The sequence below is a fragment of the Symphodus melops genome, assembly GCF_947650265.1.
Source record: "Symphodus melops genome assembly, chromosome: 18".
NCBI lineage: Eukaryota > Metazoa > Chordata > Actinopteri > Labriformes > Labridae > Symphodus > Symphodus melops.
Window position 1 is genome coordinate 2,214,663 of NC_136708.1, and position 23,515 is coordinate 2,238,177.

Below are 23,515 nucleotides of genomic sequence, written 5' to 3' on the forward strand. Positions count from 1 at the left end.
GGAAACTTGAAGACCCTGCAGGAGTGCGAGTCAAAATCCAACATGGCTGCTACGTGCATCAGAAGTAAAATTTCACGTTTAGCTATTGTGTTTATCAGCAGCAACGTCAGCACTTCTCTCGATCACGTGGTGTGTTGTTATCGTGAGGTCATATTGAAAATGACTCTTGAAAGCGTCCATGGTACTTTTTTGACTTGTTGGTATGATGTCACTCCCAGCGCCAAGTCCCAAGTTAAAGCAGCACATTTCTAGCTAATGTGAAATAAGCAGCGAAAACGAAACTCAGGGGTCGCCCATGGTTGACCTCCCCCACAGAGGCACCGTTTGTCAACAGTCTTGGCAGGTGACTGCTTGGGGCCACAGACCAGAACGGGGGCCGGCGAGCGCTCACAAACTGAAACAAAAGCAGTGGCCCCAAAGGGGGCGTCGCCTGACTCTGAAGTTTGTCAGTGAAAGTCAACAAAGAAAGAAGAAGTGATCCGTCTATAGAAGAGAAGAAAGAATAAAGAGGAGTTTGCGTGATGAATGCGCCAAATGTCAACTAAAGGCTCCCAACGCGCGGCGTTGACCCTGACACCGTGTTTCTATCGTCCTCGGGGTCGCTCGCGTAGAAGGTCGAGGAACACGGAGGCACCACACGTCTGTTTGTCCACTTTCAACCCTCGATCACGCCAGCTGCGATATCTGACGCTCGTGTGTGTGTGGTTAGGACGCGGCGTTCCAGGTCAGGACAGAATAATGAATTATCCAATAAACTGTATTTTAATGACGTATTTTAACCCTGAAAAGATAATTCACTAAACAGACCTCTGAATCTTTATTGAAACGGTCATTTCTGAACGTCTCGGAAGGCACTGACCCACAAACTGCTTCAATCCTGCGAGACGAGTCGTGAGCTCAGAAAATGGAAGACGGCGAGATGTTAAAGTTTTTTGTTTTTTTTTACTTTGGAGTTCGAGAGGGCAGAACAATCAGGGGTCTGAAGTTATAAACATCATGGTCGCCCAAAGAAAGGCTTGAAACTGGCGTACTGGCTTATTTCCTTAAAAGAGTTTGTGATCTATAAAAACGAACCAGGCAGTAAAACGTGCAAACCAACCGAAAGGTTTCATTCAAGAAGAAAAAGAAACCAGTAATTATCCTCGGAGCGTCTCTCGTTAGAGACAGTTTGAGAGTTAATATTTAAAAGCTCTGTGTTGTTTGACATTCTGTCATAAAGTCACCTGGATGAGATTCAGCACGGTCAGACTTTCATCAGGCTGTCGTCACGTGTTCAGTAAACGACGGGTCTGATTCACTTCAGGACTGCGGCCGCTAAACCCGTGCAGAAACAAGAGAAACGGACATGGCGTGCAATCCGCAGCGGGTGCAACGCAGGCGAAGAGCTGCGTCGACTCCCACAGGCTGAACAGTGGAGCTCTTTGAATGAGATCGATGTTTGAAGGAGAACAGTTCTACCTTTAAAAACATTAGCAGAGGTTAAAATCGGCACCTCGACACACAATGATGCTTTTGTCCTTCTCTTGTGTTTGGAGCTGTTAGCGACCACAGTCCGTCCTCGGTGAATCAGCTGACTGACACGGGGCTGCAGCTTTTATTGCAGGATGGTTTGACGACATTGTTCAAGTTTTCTGGTTTTTATCCCTCAGTTTACTCCATCAATTTAAATTTCTTGCTTTTAAAAAGAGAAATTATTCAAAGTGTCACGTCGTGTCGTAAAAGGAGTGAATAATGTCTAATAAGTCAGAGGACGCCCAGAAGAACGACAAAAGTGCAAATCGCATTATTAGACTCGTTTTTCACAATGTGTCCTCCTGTTACCTCCTGTTTGGAACAACAAGTTAGAAATTCCCTGATTTGTGGTACGTTGGAGTGCAGTTGCTCTCACAGAGCCAAAACCATCAGAGTCAAATCTACGGATCAAGAAGTCAAGTATGAGAATCATCCATCAGTTTTCCCCTCATCGTTCAAAATAAAACAACTCACTGTCACAAGCCAAAGACCGAGAAAACAAAGCAGCTAAATAAACATTGTTGTGCTTTTAGTGTGTGTGTGTGTGTGTGTGTGTGTGTGTGTGTGTGTGTGTGTGTGTGTGTTTGTCCGGGGAGTCGATCAGTTCACATCATGATGACTTAAAACAACAAGCGGGGAAGCTTGGTGGCTCATGCAGAGGATCAGATCTCTTCCGGGATATCGTGAAGATCTGAAAGAAAGAAAAAATACAAAGTTAGTCCTGTGGTCCAACAAAACCTCAAAACGATGTTCATGTCAGTGTTTCTATTTGAAGTTACAGCCGCACACACGCTGACCTCCAAATATTCTGCAAAGGTCAAATATTCTGCAGACTCCTCTTCACCATGTTCCTCTAACATGTCTGTCTACAAACCCCCCGATGATGAGAAAAGTCCATCCTCTCCGTCTTCTGCCTGCTCCACCTTTCAGAAAATGTGCTCAAACAGGCCGTTCGGAGATGTTCCCTTCATGACATCACAAAGGGCAGTAGCCCCTCCCCCAGGTGGGTGACACTCCCACAGCTAGGTGTTTGTTCTGCCCTCTGAGTCTGCCTTCTCACCGTAAACAATAGGACATGGAGCCAGAAAGCAGCAAGTACACCCGAGCCCTTCCAGAGAGGGGGCGTGGTCAGACACAGCTCATTTACATATTTAAAGCTACAGACACAGAAACAGCCTGTTCTGAGCAGGGCTGAAATAGAGGGGTTTATAGACATGATCAAATACAGGATCAGAGTTTACAACCAGACGCTCTGAGACTTATTTACACTGAAGAGGAGGAGAACATGTGACCTTTAAAATCATGTAAGGGATCAATCACTTATACGAGCAGATGCAGAAGTGGTGGCGAAGAAGAGAAAAAATCATAGTGAGGCGAAACACCACGGTCGGCAGGCGGTTAGCGTGTGCTAGCATGTGCTAGCTTGCGAGCCCCTAGTTTACACACTACGTCCTGCAGTGGGCGGCGTGCACGTTCGGGGGGGGACGACGAGCCCAGGGGGAGGGGCCTAGTTTGAACATTTCTACTGACTCCACCGTTATAAAGAACATTTACAGTCACTGGCTGTTGTTCCTTGGGTCTGACCTTTGGAGCTTTCGGATACCGACTCGTCATCTTCGTCTGACGTCATGTCCGCCTCCAAATCACTGCCATCCTGCAGGCCGTCTGATTGGCTGAATGCTTCCTTGCCACCGCCTCGCTGTAGGTCGCCGCCCCTTCCCGACTGTAGAGACACGTGCTGTAACAGTGAGACGAGAAACAGAGACTTCAGACATAAGCTTTTAAATAATTAAAGCCTCGTGTGGACACTTGAGGAACTGCAGTTTCTGGTACTTGTGTGTTGGCTTCATTTCTAAACAGGTTATAAGAGGTATAAAAAAAAGGAGGGGTGGGTTCCTGCTTTGTTGGAATCTGACCGATGCTGACCTGTGGCTCCACCTGCGTCTGGAGAGTGGGCGTGGCCCCGCTGCAGACCTTCATGTGTCGGACCTGTCGCTCCAGCTTGCTCCGAGCCTTCTCGCTGTCTTTGAAGCGGCTCTCTGCGTCTCTCAGCCTCAGCAGCTCCTCCTGCAGCAGACTGTGCTGTCTCTGCAGGAGCGCCAGCTCCCCGATGGTCGACCCAGCACTGGACTCACGATTTCCACTGTCCCGCCACAGGGGGCGCCACGCTCCTCCTGAACCTGGGGACGCTGCGTCTTGAGGCTGCAGCAGCAGCTCCAAGATGGAGTCCTGTTTGATGACTGCAGCCTGCAGCAGCCCATCAAGAAAACAACCAAATTCACTGAATCTATGAAGTTCAATCAGACGTGTATTTTCTCATGCAAGAGTTCTTTTTCAAGACAGATTTTAAATCAGCTGTGTTGAAGATGTTCAGAGAGATTCTCACCTGAAGTGCGTGAAGATAAACACTGAGATTCACCAGCCTCTGATAGCTCTCCTGCAAACACAGGCAGGAAAACCTTTATTGATACTTTACAATCACTCAGCTTGTTCATCGAAATAGAAACTCATCTTCTTCACTTTTAAATAAACGCTCAACGCCGTGCTCACCGAGGGCGGCTGCTGGTCGGGACTCCTCAAACAATCCTTCAGAAGAAAAAAAAAAAAAAGCTCAGAACCAACCCTGAAAGCCCCGCCCCCTGCACCCCTGTCAGCCAATCAGCTCACCTTTGCAGCAAAGAAATCATGAGCTCCGTTGAGCAGCAGATCCTGATCACCTGAAACAGAGAACGCTCGGCGTCACACCTGGAACACCTGGACAGGTTTCAGACTTTCACTCATCACACGTCTGTTTAGTTCACTCACTGGTCTCTAGCGCCTCCAAGTGGTTGTGATGATACAGGAGAGGGATGTCCAAGCTGGAGCCCAGAAGAAGCTCACTCAACCTGTCCACTTTACACACACACACACACACACACACACACACACACACACACACTATGAGTTTAGTGCGTCGTTCTTAAGTCTTGTAGTTTTCAGACACGGTTGGCGGTTACCCTCGGCCGTGGCGTCCATCAGCAGTTTCTCGGCTCGGGGGGCTTGCGGTGTGTCCGCTCTGAAAAAATATCGCGTCATGGGGGGTTGAAGCCCGTCGTGGCCACTCGTCACCTCCGTCAGCTCGCAGAACAACATCACCCTCTCCTGCAGGAGCTCCATCATCTCCCGGTCCTTCTGCTGCAGGTCAGCTGTGTGTGTGTGTGTGTGTGTGTGTGTGTGTGTGTGTGGAGGGAGGATTATTAGACATCTCACACCTTCAGTACATCCTGCTACCTGACAGCGTCTGCATCACACCTGCTTCGATGTAACACACAGCTTCATCACACTAAGATTCGTGCGCTCTGAATCATCTCTCTGATGTCACATGACCTCTCAGGTGACCTCTCAGGTGACCTCAGGTGACCTCTCAGGTGACCTCTCAGGTGACATCAGGTGACCTCTCAGGAAACCTCAGGTGACCTCTCAGGTAACCTCAGGTGACCTCAGGTGACCTCTAAGGTAACCTCAGGTGACCTCAGGTGACCTCTCAGGTGACCTCAGGTGACCTCTCAGGTGACCTCTCAGGTGACCTCTCAGGTGACCTCTCAGGAAACCTCTCAGGTAACCTCAGGTGACCTCTCAGGTGACCTCAGGTGACCTCTCAGGTGACCTCAGGTGACCTCTCAGGTGACCTCTCAGGTGACCTCAGGTGACCTCAGGTGACCTCAGGGGCCGTGTACGCTGCATGTGCGTCTCCTCTCCGTGTTCGTGTGTGACTGCTGTCATCACTTCCTTTAAATGTGAGTTTTGAGAAGCTGCTGGATTTGTGTTTTAAACTCGTGAATGCTGCGTGATGTTTTTGTTTTGTGTCTGACCTTTGAGTCTCCTCAGGTGAGCTTTGTATTCAGTCTCTATGAGAGGAAACTCCTCCCTCGACGGACACCTGAGGACGCAGAGCACAGAGATCCGGTTTCATGATGTTTTCTTTGAGGGTTTTTTTTGTTGATTTTATTGATAAAAAAGTTGGGATTCTGAAAACATCGGACTTTGAGACGAATGTTTCTTGGTGTTGATTTAAAAACACAAACGTATAAAACGTAATTGATCCCTGAACATACAAACCTGAGTTCGATCTTTAAGGTTCACTTTTTAAAACCAACGTTACACTTTCCCTCTAAATCAAAGAAAAACAGCGTTGTGTGTTTTCTCACTTGCTGACGGTGTGCTGGATGTGTCGGATCCACACGTTCTTGTCCTCTTTGGTGGCGGCGTGAAACTCGTACATCTCCGGAGGACACGAGTCGCTGATGAGGAACATCCCTCGATCCTGATTGGCTATATCCCTCACGATCAGGTTCTGGAGGGACAGCACCGGGGGTTTGTCCTGGATCACACACAGAGGAGAGTTAGCAGCACCAACATTTGTTTGAATTAAAAAATCAACAAACAGGCGATCCATCAGAATTTTCTTACCAGACAAGGGAAGATGTACCGCTGGTCTTTCTCCTGGAGAAACACCAGGATGTCTGTCATCAGGAGGACCTGGATATCTGCACACACACACACACACACACACACACACACACACACACACACAGTATTGTGAAGTGCACTCTGGAGCCGGGTCGTGACATCATCCTCTCCCTCGATTTGGGAGTCTTCTTTGTTGCCGTAGCAACGCGTACCTTTGAGCCTCGATCCCGGTGTCTTCCAGTACAGCGTCCCTTCGTGGACGAGCCTCCGTCTGAAGAGCTCTCCTGGTTTGAACAGAGAACCGTCCCGGACCCTGGTCTCGGCCCGCGGGTCCAGCTTGGCCTGGATCTCCTGCAGACGATGAGTCTTCTCCAGATCCTCCATCTGAACATCAGGAGGAGGGCACAAACATCAGCTCCGACCCGGACTGCAAACATCCCCTCGTTTTATCAGTCACATAAAACTTCTGTCTACTGTTCAGCTTTTCTTCTTTTAGGAGGCGGAGCTTGGTCTGGTGAGTATCATAATAACTTCACGTCAGTCAGAGAGGGTTTTTTTTATACCTGTTGGTCGATTGAACTCAGAAGCTCTCTGACCATGGAGAGAGCCTGAGCCAGAGAGGACGCTTCCTCTTCATCATCTGCAGGAGAAAAAAAAAACACCTTTAGTTAGTTTCTGTTTTTCCTGCAAAAAATCCTTTAAGTTTATAGAAACAAGGAAGTTCTGGATTTATAGAGAAATGTGCAGCTTGTTACCAGACGTGCGTTCATGTTACACATCGACAACTTGAAATCACAGACTGTAAATATGAATGTTTGAAGGCTGAGTGGCGTCCCCCGTGTGTCCCTGCAGGGGGCGCTGGAGTCCCCCGTGTGTCCCTGCAGGGGGCGCTGGAGTCCCCCTGTGTGTCCCTGCAGGGGGCTCTGGAGTCCCCCATGTGTCCCTGCAGGGGGCGCTGGAGTCCCCCGTGTGTTCCTGCAGGGGGCGCTGGAGTCCCCCGTGTGTCCCTGCAGGGGGCGCTGGAGTCCCCCATGTGTTCCTGCAGGGGGCGCTGGAGTCCCCCGTGTGTCCCTGCAGGGGGCGCTGGAGTCCCCTGTGTGTCCCTGCAGGGGGCGCTGGAGTCCCCCGTGTGTCCCTGCAGGGGGCGCTGGAGTCCTGTCGGTGGCGGTCTCCGTGCTGGAAATGCTGTCTCAGGCTAACTCTGAGTCAAGCTAACGACAGGCTGAGAGCTGAGGCGGGTTTTAAGCCTCCTGACAAACCGTTACACGGCGCCCACCTGTCAATCAGGTCAGCTACACGACTTATTGAGAATAACTCCGATCCTTCATCCAATCAAAACTGCTGAGTCATCAAAACATTCCCCCCCGTACAGTGTGTGTGGATGGAGACATGAGCTAATCACACCTACGTGCTGTAAACATGTTCATGTCTGCTGTAAAAACAGGCTGTTTGAATGGGTGTGTATGTGACTTCCTGCCTCTAGTGGACACTTGATGAACTGCAGGATTTTTCTGCACTTTTGCATCGGCTTCATTAAAACACAAAAAACTATGAACAGAAAAGTGTCTGTAAGATGAGATCTCAGGAAGTTTAAATTCTCCACTTATGAAACACAAACTCCTCAAAAAATGTGATTTAATAAAAGAGACTTTATGTTTTGATTGAAGAGCAAAGTTGTGACCTTTTGTTTCCATGTTTCCTGTTGTTGTGTTAAAGAACATTCTTTGTTTTTTTAAATGTGATAGAAAGTGTTTGAATAAAAAGAGAGCAGCTGGGATGTTTTTTTTTAATGCTGACTCACCCATGGTGTTATCCAGAATCCTCTGAACCAGAACAGGATACTTTGAGATTCGCTGAGTCACCAGCAGGATGCACTCCTGGACGCCATGGCAACGGAGCAACGGCCCCCGACTCACCCGCTGCGAAGAAGAGCCCGATGAGTTATTTTTGTTTTTTAAGATGAGAAAATGACGGGACGGGAAAGAAATGAAAGACGGAACGTTTAACTGTGCTGTTGCCATGACAACAGTCCTCTTATTCAGCTCTTGACCACTAGGGGGACAGTCATCAAAACGGTTATTGAGGCTTGAGATTGTCTATTTCTTTTCAAGTTTTCTGACTACTTGGATTTAAATGTCCATCGAGAACATTTATCGTCATATTTTTTCGTCACACGGCGCGGACTCGGCTCGATGCTAACATTAGCATAGCCTCAAATGATGATGTCATTGAAACGGCAGTTCCAGTTTCAGACACGGCCTCCTCGTTTCTCTGGTGTTATTCTTTGTTTTTAGTTGCTGATCAGTCCAGATGTGTGAAATATATGATTCATCCGGTTTTGTAAATTTATAACACCGACAACCTGGACTGAAAAATAACAATAATAATAATAATAATAATAATAATAATAATTTACATGTAACCTCCGTGTGACTCGTTCAAAGGGACTCGTTCCTCTCACTCAGCACACGAGTCGACCTCAGTTTATTATGTGTTCAGTTTGAAAACTCTAAATCCACTTCTGCTTAAATCACAACTTCCTCTCATCAGTAATACTGTGTGTGTGTGTGTGTGTGTGTGTGTGTGTGTGTGTGTGTGTGTGTGTGTGTGTGTGTCTGACCCGTATGAAGCACTGGAACCTCTTGTCTCTGGCCAGCAGCTCTTTGTAATGTTTAACAGACTTCAAGTGTCGACTGCAGAACTCAGCGTACGTCTTCCTCATGTCGTCCGCACACTGACCTGAGAACTGACAGAGGAGCACACACACACACACACACACACACACACACACACACACACACACACAGAGAGGTTTGTTTAGTCCAGTGTACAGACCTGGTATCAGATTTGAAGTTGTCACATGTAATGACATTTGTCATAAATGTAGTGCTACACGTGTGTGTGTGTGTGTGTGTGTGTGTGTGTGTGTGTGTGTGTGTGTGTCACCTGCTCCAGCAGAATGTCTCCCAGCTGGTGGATGGTGAAGTTGCGGCTGGATCCGGGATGCAGGCTGAGGTTGCGTCTCATCAGGAGTTGTGCGAGGAAGTGCGAGTGTATCCTGATGAGCTGGTCCAGGCAGGGGAACATGGCGTGCACGGTGCTCGGGTCCAGCTGCAGCTCGTCCAGCATGCCCTGCCTGAACACGCGCTCCATGATGTGCAGCGTCCGCATGTGGTGCAGCTCCGTCTGGATCAGCTCTGAGGACGAGGAGGAGTCAGAGAGGATCAGAGAGGAGGACGATCATGTGGCGTGCTGCTGAGGACGCAGGACGCTCACCGTAGATGACGTCCTGTCTCTTGATGACGTTTTTACGGTGAGTCTGCAGGTAGCTGCTGTCCACCGCCATGCTCCACGAGTCCGCCTTAAAGTCCTGACCCTCGTACTCGATCTCCTCCAGGACCGAGGTGTAGTAGATCTCTCCTGAACAAGACGAGACGAGTTCAGACGCTTTATTGCTGCTGTTTCAATCCACCTGATGTTTATTTATTTATTTATTTTTTATTGAATGAATCAGACGCTGCAGCTTCTGTTCTCCTCCATCAGTCAGAGGACTCTGTAATCTGTCATTTCAAACTAAACATTAATACAGAAACAACTGTCATGAATTACAATCTGAAATAAGAGCCGTTTCCTTAGCAACGGTTAACTCCATATTTATTTATTATTATTATTATTTATATTAATTTATTTATTTACTTGCAGTTAATGCACAGTATCTTGAAGGTTTTGTAAATCTGTGTTTTTATTTTTATCCTTTATATTTTTGTATATATATTGTAATTTCATACAATATAAAAATATTAATAATTTTATATTTCTACTGTTCATTTTTTTTAGATTTTTCTGTATGTCCAGAACATGTTAAAAAATTGACAATAAAGACGACCTCGGCCTCGATAGCAGGTGTCTCCAACCTTTCTACATCACTTGCATTTATTCAGACATCAAACATCTATCTATCTATCTATCTATCTATCTATCTATCTATCTATCTATCTATCTATCTATCTATCTATCTATCTATTATCTATCTATCTATCTATCTATCTATCTATCTATCTATCTATCTATCTATCTATCTATCTATCTATCTATTATCTATCTATCTATCTATCTATCTATCTATCTATCTATCTATCTATCTATCTATCTATCTATCTATCTATCTATCTATCTATTATCTATCTATCTATTATCTATCTATCTATCTATCTATCTAAGTCCCCAAAAAACTTGACTATTTGACACTTCTTATTGTGACTCATAGTATAAGCTATGCGAATGAAAATTCACATCAACATCCAAGAACACGTGTCTGCTTCACGCTGGTTTTTTATGAGCTAAATCAGTGGTGTCCAAACTTTTTTTCTTGTGGGCCAAAACTGTCGCGTTAGAATCACTCACGGGCCACAGGGTTTTTTTTTTTTTTTTTTTTTTTTATATTGGAAGGAACTTTTTGTATTTTGACCTCTTCAAAAAATAATGTAAACACACAATAACTAACTGCAGTGGGAAACTGTTGTGTTCTAATTTTTTTGGAAAGAATAGTCAGGCTTTTATAGGTCTCCCTCGCTAACATGAAGAAGACAATAAGAATGAAATATGCCATCTGATGAGGCCTGGGGCCAAAATCTTCTGATTCTTCGATTTGAAGTCAAGGGCCACAAAAAATCCACTCAAGGGCCACAAATGGCCCCCGGGCCGCACTTTGGACACCCCTGAGCTAAATAATATGACGTACATTTACTGTCCTCTGATTGTTCATTGATTTAAGTTTGAACACAGTCAGTAAACCTTCAGACGAGCTGCTGAAGCTCTGAAGCTTCATTACATGAGCTTTGAATCAGGCCATCGCCTGGCAGACTGTTTCTGCCTCATCATGTCTGTTGACTGTGTCTCCTATCACCTCGTGTGATGTGTTCGGTTACCGTCGTCGTTGAGAGACTCCACAGACATGGCTCTGTTCCTGAAGCTGAGGGAGTCTGTGGACTGAGACAGGATCCTCCGCAGACCCAGAGGGGAGTCATCAGTCAGGGTCCTACAACCACAACACCAACAAAGAAGAAGAACGAGGAGCTGTCAGTGACCCTCCTCCCGTCTGCAGCATTTAACTGATTCAATCACGGCGTGTTCCTCATATCGCTCTGAATCTGCCGAGCAGCGGACGTCACGCTCACCCGGAGATGTTGTTGGTGGAGACGCTCTTTGACAGCGAGAGGCCGGAGCGTCCTCTGCGGGAGCCCAGCAGGGTGTGTCTGAAACTCTCCGAGGGGTAGATGGCCGAGGTCGGACGTTCACGCATCCCCGGAGCTGAGCGGGAGGAGAATAATGAGAATCAAGACGTCTTAGGAGGAAGTCGGGTTCGTGCACTTGTTTCTTCCTGCACTAAATTAAACATCGTTTCTTAAGTCTCTCCCTCCTTTCTCTTGTGGCAGCTTCGAGTTCAACTTTGTAATCCTCGTTCGATGCAACAAGAAAAGAACATTTTAACAACATCAGGAGGAAGATCAGTAAAAACATCAGGGAGAATAAAAAAGGTGAAAGTTCTCACTTTTCGTTCGCAGGGTGACGTTCTGCAGACTCGAGTTATTCCTCAGCAGGGCGGTTTTCTGCTGCTGTGGTCGTGAAGGACAGCGGTCAGTTTGCATGGCACACAATGACACCTGACTTCTTCTTCTATGCTGAGATCTTTAACTATTAAACCACCAGGCAGCCATGTTTGTGAAATGCCAGGATGTTAGATTTCCTCTCGGGTTTGTGTGAGTCACTACAGAAGCCCTGATTTTATTTCACTCTGACTTCCTGCGACGACGAGAAAAAACATCTGAGAAAATGAGTCTTCACAGAAAACAGAGATTATTTATGAAGCCTGGTCGATTAAACGTTTGGATGCACGTCGTCTTCGCAGGTCAGTAAGTCACGCCGCCGCTGCTGCTGCTGCTGGAGGAGGCTCACAGCGAGGTTCATATTTGACCAGCAGTCACAGTACATAATACTCTTCTTTTTATTATTGCTCAATATGAAGAAATCTTTAAAGGAACAACTGTCATGACTTTGGATTTGTACTTCAAATTCAAAAAACTTTATTTATCCCTTAATTTAGATACAATTCAAACAAACAATAATAAATATAATAAATAAATGAGATTCAGTAAACCCGAACAGTCAGGATCCATGTGGTAATGTGAGTCTTACCCTCTGTTTCATCTTGGCACAGTTCGGCAGAGTGTCTCGACAGCGGTTGTGGATCGTTACGTTGCATGCTGGGAAAAAAAGAAGCAGTACATGAAGGCGTCACGTCAGTGTTTGGAGCCTGTTGTCAGATTAAAGGGATTTAAAACGTCCTGGATTTCCACGCTCACAGTCTGTGTTAAACAGATCAGATTGATGCTTTCTACAAGGTGAAAAACCTCTAACATGACGCCACACTGAAGTGCTTGAACCTGCAGTTCCTCGACTGTCCACTTGAGGCCGGCTGCTCGCGTCGACGGCTTTGATGCTAAAACTTATTCATAATTCGGGGTGCTGTTTTTCAGAAGTCTGCTTCATCTGTTTGCTTGTTGTTAGCTTAACTTAAAGTTGCTGTCGATTTCCACATGGTCATTGCGCGCTGTGTTCTGTCAACGCCACGGTTTTGACCCGTACGATGGCGTGATCTGCCCCACTGGGTCCGTGCATCACAGAACTACAGCGTCACCGGGGGAATCAAGGTCGTCTGTTTATTGTGTTTTATTTTGAAATTGGGCGGGACGCTCTGTGCGTTTACTTCCTGTCCGGGTCAAATCTATGATGTTCAGCTTGGCGTGTGTTTGCAGCGGGCTCGTGGTGGCGCTCCCGACACGCTCCGGAGACGAAGCGCTTGCTGTGAGACTTCGTGCACATTGCTGCTAGTCTGAGACAGAGTTTCCAAAATGGTGTCCTCCAACGTTTAGCTTCAAAATTCCCCTTCAGTGTGACGTCCATGTTTCATACAATCTGTGGTTACAGATAACGGACTGATTCACGTTTTAAAAGTAACAAACACAACGTTCAGGAGATCAAAGGATAATTAGATTAAGCTAGGAGTTCTTTTCCTCTGACTAAGGGAAACAAAATGGCCGAACTTTGACCTCTACCTGAGCACTCTTTCCTGATCTTGTTGCTCTCTGAACATGCAGAAGGTGTGAGCGGTACTGACTTGGGCAGCTGAGCGCCTCCTTGGCCGTGATGCTCTTGTTGCAGGCCGAACACAGCGTGGTTCCTGAAACCGTCAGAGAGGTGAAGAGATGACCGTTGCTGTAACGGGCCTCCCTCTCCCTCGCCGCCTTCTCTCGCTCCCTCATTCTCTCCCTCTCTTTGTTCTGCAGGGAGAAGCACACAGAAATGAGCTCAGAGGGAGCAAACGGGTTAAAGAGAGAACATATTTTACAAGAATGTTTTCTGGACTTCAAAATGTATTTTTCAGATTTTTACTTTATGCTGGACATAAAAACACAAAATGGGAAAGTTTGTCACGGCGTGTTTGAAACATCGAGGCCTTTGAACTCATCACCATGCGTTCAGCATCTTCATCTGACGTCACACTCAGGATCTGAAGCTCAAACGGTGATCATGTCAGACTTTCTGTTATGACCTGAAAGCAAGCGAACGAGTCCAGTTCAAAAAGAGAAGGAAGCTAACCGCTAACATGACAAGCTCAACGCCAAACCAGTCATGCTAACAAGAGGAAGGAGAGCCTCTGATGAAAACACTGAAGGAGACACACATGGTCAACAGTGGGGATGGAACAAAATATCTGATTGGTCACCAAGAACTGAACTATGATTGGCTAACTGCCTAGTCAGAGGCATATATAGAGCATATAGACTGGTGTAGTTTTGGGTCCTAAAACCAGGAAGTGAGTTAGCATTTTAGCACCATGGGTTCCTAACTCTAAAAGTCAAAGTGGATTTTGAATGTGTTTGTGTTTAGACGCCTGAAATAAGGTCTGTGGTTAACACAAGCTGAAGAGATGTTGACGTTTTGTTAGACGAGATAAACTACGTTAGCTAAGACCCCACTTGTGAATTTTAAAGTTTTTACGTGAACTTTAAACGTCAGTTGCTAACGAGTAGCTAACTGAAACTACAGTGGTTGTCATGGAGACATTAAACGTCATCACGCCGGGAACTCTCTCACTAATCCTCCTTACAGCCTCTAGTCATGTTTTTCAGTTCTCTTGTAAATATTAGGTTAATAAACAACTTATTAAGCTAACGCTTAGCTAGCTTGTCAAATCCACTGATTAGATCGATGAAGCATAACGGTCGTGACGTCATTACAAACCGACCGCGGTGTAGTTCGCTAGAACAGAAATTAGCTTTTTACTTCTCTCGGCTGCATTAACTCTTCAAACTTCATATAAATGATGTTCATCTGTAAAGATTATCCTGCTGAACAAAACAGCATCAGAAACGTGTGTTTGACACAGAGATTATTTTCTGCAATGATCCAAAATCCAAAGCAAAAATGTCATAGACGAATTTACATAGGAACCACTGGCGGCATTTTTTCGGGTTGGCCTACAAAGATACGTCATTACTACACCAGTCTATAGCCTACCCCCTGCTTGTTCATCACACCTCCAGCTGCAGCTTGTTCTGATCTCTGGGGTCTCCTGGAGATGAAATCAGGGGCTCCCCCAAAGACTGTGACTTCCCGTATGTTTATGTTTGTGCTGTTTTTTTTTTTTGTTCTCAGAAAAGAAGAAGCTCTAATGACGATCACATGTGTGAAAGCAGAAGTCCGAGCGATTACGACACATTTTAACGACAGACACTCAAACTCATGATGACGTTTAAAAGAGGAGAAGACGACCATCACACTTAAATACAATGGACCTTTGTGTTTGTTGACCTATTGGTTGTACTGGTTTTAGTGGTCACAGTGAAGTTATAGTGGGAGCAGAACTCGATGAACAGGTTGAGCATGTCACACCACATCTTGATATATTATACTTCTGTTGGTCTGAACAGTCTTTACTGAGACAGGAGAAAAACTGTCAGTGCTTCATCTGTGAAGCTAAAGCGATTAGCTTCAACTAGCTTAGCTCAAAAATGAAACCAAAAAGCTGATCATGCTCACTGCAGAGCTGAACGAAAAACCATTAAATACCTCTTTTTTTGAAGAATGCAGAGATCACACAGGCTAACAGGAGTGAAGATCAACCAGCCTACAGAAACAACAGTTCACATTACCAGCCCGTCAGAGAGTCCACACAGTAACGCCACCCGCTCCATTCAGAATCATCCATACGTTTAGTTTTCACTTCCTTCTGCTTTCAGCGGCGTCAAACCTAAACCTCGTCTTCTTCACTTCTGTGAACAGTTTAGAGGAAGTTATCTTTTTCATCAGGCACTGACCCAGACTAATAAACTAAAACAGAGAACATCTATTTTAAAGTGTCAAACAGGTTTATTTATTTCTCATTGGCTCAGTGTGATACGACTTGCTCCAGCAGGGTGTCACCTTCAGGTGGGGCTCATCACAGGAAGCAGCTTTGTTTAAGAGCCTCGTTTCCACCAAGTCGTCCGGTTCAGTACGACAAGCATTGATTGGCGTTTCCACGGTCAAGTATTGGGAAAGATACCAAAATAACCGATCCGTATCGTCCTAGTTTTTCTGTTTGGGGTCTGACCCTGAAGATTGAGCGTTACCTGTGTGCATGTTTGAACATCCTGCGGATTAAGAGACAACCTCAGAGCTGCAGACCTTCTGAGGAATCACTGCGTCACATTCTTCTTCTTTGTTGGATTTACTGGCTGCGTACACCGGACCACTGACTCCCTCACAACAAAAGGCTGAGATCACAGGACGCTGACGCATCTTGCATCAGATTTTATCCGACGTTGGAAATGAGTCTGTGACTCTCAGATCACTGAAAGTGTTTTGTTTTAATGGCGTCATGAGTTACAAGGCTAACACTAAAGATAAAGTCTTTATGACCTGTGTGTGTGATTCTTTACGTCGCAGAAACATTTCTGACACGGTGAAAACATCCTCGCAGCATGACCCGCTCTGTTTCACAGGTGCGCTCTCTCTCTCACCGCTCCACTTCCAGGACCACAGGAAACCACTGTGGGGACACGAACGGTCCAGTAACCCAGATCCATTCCCCCGCTGGATCGCAAAGCACTCTGGGTAATTTAAGTTTAGCCTCTCTGACCGACATTTGAGTGACAAAACCCAAACTTGTACGGTTCTGACAAAAGAGGAAATGAAACAGAGGAATAAATGCAAAAACACTGACAGGAAGCAAACGAAAGAAACTGTCCAATAAAAACTGAATAAGAGCAGAAACAAGAAGTGATAAATCAAACCAGCTGACGACGGCCTCAGTTAAATGTTTGATCAGGAAGGTTTTATTCATATTTGAATGTGAGAGGTGAGAAGCTCTCCAGGCTGCTCCGGACTCTGTTTGAAAAGATTCATGTAAAAAAAAAAAAAAATCTGGATTATTTAGAAAGCTGTGGGGAGGCTGGTGCAGACACACCACGTATCGTTTCTGCAACCAAGGAGGAGTCTGCGTCTGCTGAACTCATGCAAACACAAAAGGACCAGGTTCAACCAGAGTGTCACTCCTGAACGAGTGAGAATAAAAACCAAGGCAGGAAACTTAAAATGTCGAACTCTTGTTTTCATTTTGGCAAACTGTTTAAACATGAGCGACCTCTGAACCCTTCCACACCTATCATGTGACTCTGGGACAACCTCGACTCTCGTCTGCAATGAAACAACAATGAAAAAACTGTACGAGTCGACAGTGACACATTCAAAAGTGTCTCCACGATGATAAAACAAACCAGGACAAAGTGACCTTCAGGTAAACTTCTCTAAAGTGCTGCTATGGAAATTATTTATTTTTATTATTTTTATTATTAAAGTGCAAAAGAGTGTCGCCTCTGATTCTGAAGTTCTGGTGTCATTTGTCCTGTAAAGAAACAAATCAGGAGTCACGAGTGCTGGAGACAACGGGACCATGTCCAATATTAAACATCCATGTTGTCATGTGATGTAGAGTTAGCTTTACATCTGCAGGTCACCATTAAAACATCACAAATGAAACAAACCAGATTAATCTCACACGCCTTTATTGTCTCCTCGGCGTCCTTATCCACCCAACCAGGGATGGGAACGTTGCTATGTGTAATGGGCCAATCAGAATCAAGTATTTTACGCAGCCATGTTGTAATCTTGAAATGACACAGTGTGTGTATGTACGGCACAGACCGCTCTGTGGGAACATGACAGAGGTCCATCACCCTGCTCCTGGAGCGGAGGCCGGCTCGTCGGACCTCCTCTGAATCTCAGACTCTGTTCGAATCATCGACCTGTCGGGGTCCAGAAGGCAGAAACACACTCTGGACCTTCTATCCTTCTTCATGCAGATTATATAGTTTGTGCTGGCTGCTGTAGGCCTAAAGTAGTGGCAGGTTAAAGCTCCTCTCTCTCTCTCTCTCTCTCTCTCTCTCTCTCTCTCTCTCTCTCTCTCTGCATTTACATCACACTACTGCACGTCGCTATTTGTAGATCTTGGTTGCTAACCACTTCTTTTTCTGGGAGCTCTCATGTCTCGTAGCTTCTGCAGGATTGTTGGTGGGGATGGCCTGCAGCTATGGATCGACCCCCCACGCCCACACACACACATTAACACACACACACACACACACACTAGCACACACACTAACACACACTCACACTAACACACACACGCACTTCCCATTTTTCTTGTGTAATATCACAGTCAGGTCTTTTGACCCGTTCGATGGAGGAAATCATCATGGGTGGAGTGGAGTGGTGATGGGAGGACTGGTCTTCCATTGATCGTCATTGTGTTTATATCATTGTTCTTTTATTTTTCTATCTCTCCTTTAGGTGCGCAGGTCCTCGCCTTGTCTTCGTCTTTGTCTGCCCAACACTGCCGGCGTGGGGGGGGGGGGGGGGGGGCGGGGGGTGCACAGGTACTGCAGTATGTAAATGTTTGCCTTTGCCCCCCCCCCCCAAATACACGTTATTACCACATAAAAAGACAAGAAGTGCGAGGAGTAAAGGTCAGACGATGTTGCAGCTGTGTTGCTCACTAGAACCACAGATTGAGCAATTTAAACAAAATCAGCAACTTGCATCATCTGACTGGCTGATGTGAAAACGTCTCCTCTTTTTAAAAACGAGAGTCTGCGACTGGGAGGTCGAGGCAGAAGCTCTTCATTTCACCAAAACCTTTCTGGGCTCATACTGGAGGCCTCAAACATCCTCAAAGACAGCAGTAATATCACACTCACACCCACTGCCATTTCTATGGCAACAGTTGCTATAGTTAAATATCCAGTGAGCAAGTACACTGTGTTCAACAAACATAGAAACACCTCGCCACCTACATCCACAAACAGGCAGAGTATCATGTTAGAGACATGACGGGCCGGCCGTGTGAGAGAGGCCGTGATCCTGGAGAGGAAACGAGCACGCCTGACTCACAAACAGGAAACTTTAATGAAATCACCTCCACTTTTTTTTTTTTTTTTTAACTCTAGTAATGTCATGACGTCTTTTAAAATGATGAACATGAAGCCCACTCACCCTCAGGTTGATCTCCCTCATCCTCTCCTGCCGCAGCTTCGACAGATTGGCGACTCTGGACATCGTGGCAGCTCACAGTTTTCTCACAATGACAGTGAGTGTAGTCAGAAACAAATATCCAGGAATAAATGTGTGTATTCTTCTCCGCCGATCCCTCACAAATCTGACAAAGAGAGAGAAACATAAAAACTAAAAAAAAAAAAAAAAAACCTGTCCTCACCGGCCAACTGCAATGTGCTTCTGCTTCCAGTGAAGTGGCTGTTCCTGTGAGAAATCTGACTTCTGAATCATCACCGCCCCCTCACACACACACACACACACACACACACACACACACACACACACACACACACACACACACACACACACAGAGTATTCACTTGTCTGCTATCCTATTACTGCTTTTCAAAATGAAAGCTTTTTTCCAAATGTTAAAAAGTTTGAGGCTTGGTTAGTGCCGTCAATAAATCTAAAATGCTTTTATAAAGAATGTTTTTTTAGTCAGAGATCAACGTGTGTGCTGTTTTGTAACCATGACAGAAATGCAAACTGCGAAATGAGACGTGGACGTCGCCTCTCTGTTTAATAACTGAAGCCAAAGCAGCAGTGTCGCAATCCTGCATCGCTTCTAACGGCCAGCAGGGGGCGACTCCACTGAAAGCAAAAAACAGACAGATTATATAAACGTCCTTGAGAAAATAAAAATCCCATAAACATATATTACTAAAGAGTTTATGAGTCTAAATCTTCAGCCTCATGCCTTCTTCACTTCATCATTATGTTCATCTAATAAGTTATGGATTGTTTCCGGAACAACCTAACGACAGGCTGAGCGCTGGAGCCCGAGGTGGGTTTTGTGCCCATCGAGACACGAGCCAATCAGGCCTGTTTGTTTTATCTGAACCAGGCTGGCTGTCTGCTGTAAAAAAAAAAAAAACAGGCTTTTTGAATGGGTGTGTATGTGACTTCCTGTGCTTCTGCAGCCAGCCTCTAGTGGACACTCCAGGAACTGCAGGATTTTAGACATCTCACATTAGCTTCAGCTGCAGGTTTTATATTATATTATACCTCGGCAAAAACTATAACAACTTAAACTTTGTTGCACAACATGAGACTGTTATTAACAGGCAACATTTCAAAATAAGACTGCTAACAAATCGATGCTGTAATGTTGACTCTTTTAGGCGATGGAGCGGGAAAACATGCTAACACTAAAGCGGTTTAACACTAAGCTAAGCTAAGGAGCCTCCACGTGTCATCAAGCACCCCCGACCCCCCAAAAAAACAAAACAAAAACAAAACGGAGTGACAAACATGGAAACATGGCTCTGAAGCTTTCTCTTGTAGTTGCATTTAGAGACTAATCCCGGACTTTTCTTTCACAGACTTTGTGGACATCCAGACTCTGGACTCGAGAGACCCCCACAGCTGATCAGAAATCAGGGCTTGTGACATTTCTGTGTAGCTGGTGATTACACAGACGGGGAAGTGCACAAAGCAGAGCCTGCAGGAGATAATTGACTATCAACACTTCAGTGCAGCACACACACAAAGTGTTTGACCTTTTCATTAAGTGTTATATCAGATCTAGTTGGGATCGCTGGTGTGATTATAGTTTGATCTCACATGAAAGTACGTCAAAGAACATGACAGAAATTAACTCTTGAATACTTTATTACTTTGCTTCTAATAAAGACTTGAAATCAACCGGAAAAAGCAAATCTTAAAGAGAGAGAGAGAGAGAGAGAGAGAGAGAGAGAGAGAGAGAGAGAGAGAGAGAGAGGGAGAGAGAGACAGAGAGAGACGGAGAGAGAGAGAGCAGCGCCACAAAACTCATCCACTTTAAATGCGCTAAAACTGTGTTGCCCATGGTTACCACTTGTCTACTGAGATTGCACATCCTTAACTTTGTGTGTGTGTGTGTGTGTGTGTGTCAAAGCTGGCACGTTGTGTGTTTTCTCTAGTAAGGAGGAAGAATGCACCAGAATGGCAGGAAACGTTTCAACATCCTGCAATGCAATCATCTTGAGACACACACACACACACACACACACACACACAGTCTCTTATATCATCAGAAAAAAAAATACATGCACAGCAGAGCTAATGTGTAATACAGGTTGATCTCTTTCCTAAAAACACAACGTGCTCCAGAGTGAACCCTGAAGTCACCGTCGTGTCCTGAGCAAACATGCTAACTCTCTCTCAGATATGCACGTGATCAGAGGAAGTCCTGAATGTTGTCCTTCTCATGTTCTTCATTAATGTGATGAGTGATTGGCCGACCTGAGCTGAATTAAAAGTGAAGCCTCTGACACAGATAAAGAAGGTATGAGATAAAACAGTGAGTCGGTGTATCAGTGAAGGTTTAAGACATTTATTACGCTTCACGTCAGGAGTCATAGAAATCAATAAAAATGTTCAACGTGTCATCCAGAGATAGTGTCATGATTTATCATCCTCCATAATGTTCAGAATATAATCGCAGCACTGTGGAATATTTACAGACATGTATTTAATGTTTTCTTTTTATAACATGTATATTACATCCTATGCTTCCATCACCACCAGGAGTCAGACTCCGCCCCCCCCACCCACATCCTCACCCCGGCACGTCAGCGTCAACGACCAAACAGGAAAATAATTTACAGCCCCTAAAAACCACAGATTCTTCAACTTCAACAAGACGTGTGTTTGTTTTTTTTCATTAGCTCTGAGGTCGACCCGGTAACATGGTGAATACAGTGACAGCCAGTGTTAGTGCAGTAAAGAAGAATGAACGAAGCTAATTAAGGAATCTCAGATCGCTGCCCCCGCTCCACCTCGGGCCGCCGTCCTTCCTCTCGCAGGGAACCGGATGTTTTCAGATAATTTACAAGATCAGGCTCGATCACGTCCTCCTTGATCGGCCTCTTCTTCTGGTGATTCCAAGCAGGTATTGCAGGTGGGCGGGGGCAGCGGTAAAAATGTAGCAGTGACACATGAGTTGGGGCGGAGTCAGTTCACTGTCGCCTGCCAGATGATGATGCCGAGTATGGCGAGCGCGATGGAGCACACCATGGCGAGGATGCACATCTTCTTCCTGGACTTTTGCTGTGACAGAGAACGCAGAGAGGTTGTTTACCTGAGTGACATCATCGAGTGACATCACCGAGTGACATCACAGAGTGAAGCTGCAGACTCACCTGGTAGTGCGCCGCTCTCTGCAGCTGCTCTGTTCCTCGCTCCACGTGCACCTCGGCGTTCTCCACGTTTGCCTCGATGCTGTCTGCAGGACGAAACACACACACACACACACACACACACACACACACACACACACACACACACGCACACACACGCACGCACACACGCACGCCGTTCACCTGTGCTCATCCTGCACCACTTCACTTCCTGATACTACGGTTCTGACCAATCAGAGGAGAGCATCGCTGACATCACAGCCTTGAGAGGATTGTTTGTGTTAAAGTGTGAAACCTCCCGTCCAGACCGCGACAGACGCTCGCCTCGGACTTCACTTTGCTTTGTTCAAGGTTTTTATGGTCGAGTGTGGAAACAGCAGCACGGAGGGTTTGTACTCACCGATCATCTCGCCCTGATCGTGGATCATCACAGCCAGGTCCTTGAAGATCTGGTTCACGTCCAGGATGTCAGACTGAAACACACAAAATGTTCCCGTAAGTGTCCGGACACGACTGCACCACTGAGCCACAGCCAGCGCCGGTCACAGGGAGACTCGTGCTTCACGTGTGTCCGCCTGGAGGAGGCGGAGCCACGCGGTCCGTCTGTATACACGCAGGCTGCGATGTGGATTAATGAGAGACAGGTAAAGACAGGCCGACCTCCAGCTGCCGGATGTTGGTCTCTCTCTCCTTGATGAGCTCCAGGTCCTCCTCTGTGATGGCCACCTCCTCCGTCTGAGCCGTCATCTGACCCCAGTCGTCTTGGCTTCACACACACGCACACGCGCACGCGCACGCGCACACACACACACACACACACACACACACACACACACACACACACACACACACACACACACACACACACACACACACGCGCACGCGCACGCGCACGCACACGCACACGCACACGCACACGCACACGCACACGCACACGCACACACACACACACACACACAGAGAAGAACAATTTAAAAACAGAATAGAAAGCTCTGAAGCAGCATCTCAACAAACTGAAGCTGATTTTCCCTCCTTTGTTTCAGTAAGTCGCTCTCAGTCTCGTCGTCCTCTCAGAGCTCTCTGAATGTTCGGTCTCCTGTCATGATCATCGCTCAGACACAGTTGTGTTATTTATCCTGAAGAGTTAAAACGCCTCCATGACAGACATTCAACACAAAAACGTTCAGAAGAATCAGTGTAAAGGCCAATAATTTGACTCCTTTTAGTTTTCGTCTATGGTGGAGTTTTGGGGCTTTTATTTTGAAGGCTTCCTTTAACCGGAAGTGCGGTACAACGGTAGTTTTTGGCAACGAAGAAGAGTAAAAAGACGTTGATAGAGAGTAAGGAGTTAAAGAGGACGGAAACATTGAAGAAAACAGCGTTTTGGCATCAGCCAATTAGGGAACAAGGTTGGTACAATTACATAAAGAATATTTCAGTTATGTAAATGTTTATTGCAAATGTATGAAATTCTATAAAGTTAAGAAAGGAAATTAATGAGCTGCTCAGTTAAAACACGTTTGTAGTTATTGTTTGTTGTTTGCTCAGCTCTTACGTTGATGAATGACACGGACGGACATTAAAGGCATTTATCACCAGTTCTTTATGTTGACTGGATGCTACAATCAGCTTCAGAGCAAAAGGACGAGGCGAGAGCTGCGCGGGGTGAAAACATGTGGACGAATCAGACGCTGACCTTAAACTTTAATAAGAGTGAAGAACAGGTCCGAGGCCCGGTATCCTTCAGTCATTCTTCATGAACCATTCAGAAGGATTCT

General features: G+C 45.9%; 2 protein-coding genes across 2 annotated transcripts in view; both read right to left on the bottom strand.

The window, feature by feature from the left end:
* Positions 1-1,641: 1,641 nt before the first annotated feature.
* arhgef2a (Rho guanine nucleotide exchange factor (GEF) 2a) lies at positions 1,642-19,011 on the bottom strand. The gene is made up of 23 exons (XM_079368474.1): positions 18,556-19,011; positions 13,139-13,301; positions 12,157-12,224; positions 11,513-11,576; positions 11,139-11,271; positions 10,890-10,999; positions 9,238-9,381; positions 8,908-9,158; positions 8,582-8,707; positions 7,763-7,880; positions 6,525-6,601; positions 6,174-6,345; positions 5,962-6,038; positions 5,700-5,872; positions 5,364-5,431; positions 4,509-4,697; positions 4,318-4,404; positions 4,180-4,229; positions 4,063-4,098; positions 3,899-3,949; positions 3,439-3,759; positions 3,097-3,250; positions 1,642-2,203 (listed from the first exon to the last, which is right to left on the bottom strand). The coding sequence occupies exons 1-23, from the start codon at positions 18,616-18,618 to the stop codon at positions 2,175-2,177; spliced, it is 2,724 nt and encodes a 907-aa protein (XP_079224600.1). The 5' UTR covers positions 18,619-19,011; the 3' UTR covers positions 1,642-2,174.
* Positions 19,012-20,910: 1,899 nt separating this feature from the next.
* Positions 20,911-23,515, bottom strand: part of LOC306839678 (syntaxin-12-like) — an 8,350-nt gene continuing 5,745 nt past the window's right edge. Inside the window, exons 7-10 of the mRNA XM_079368486.1 lie at positions 22,398-22,503; positions 22,138-22,210; positions 21,741-21,823; positions 20,911-21,648 (exon numbers count right to left, since the gene is read on the bottom strand). Of these exons, the coding sequence (XP_079224612.1) occupies positions 21,553-21,648; positions 21,741-21,823; positions 22,138-22,210; positions 22,398-22,503 (358 nt within the window). The 3' untranslated portion in view covers positions 20,911-21,552. The remainder of the gene's footprint in view (positions 21,649-21,740; positions 21,824-22,137; positions 22,211-22,397; positions 22,504-23,515) is intronic.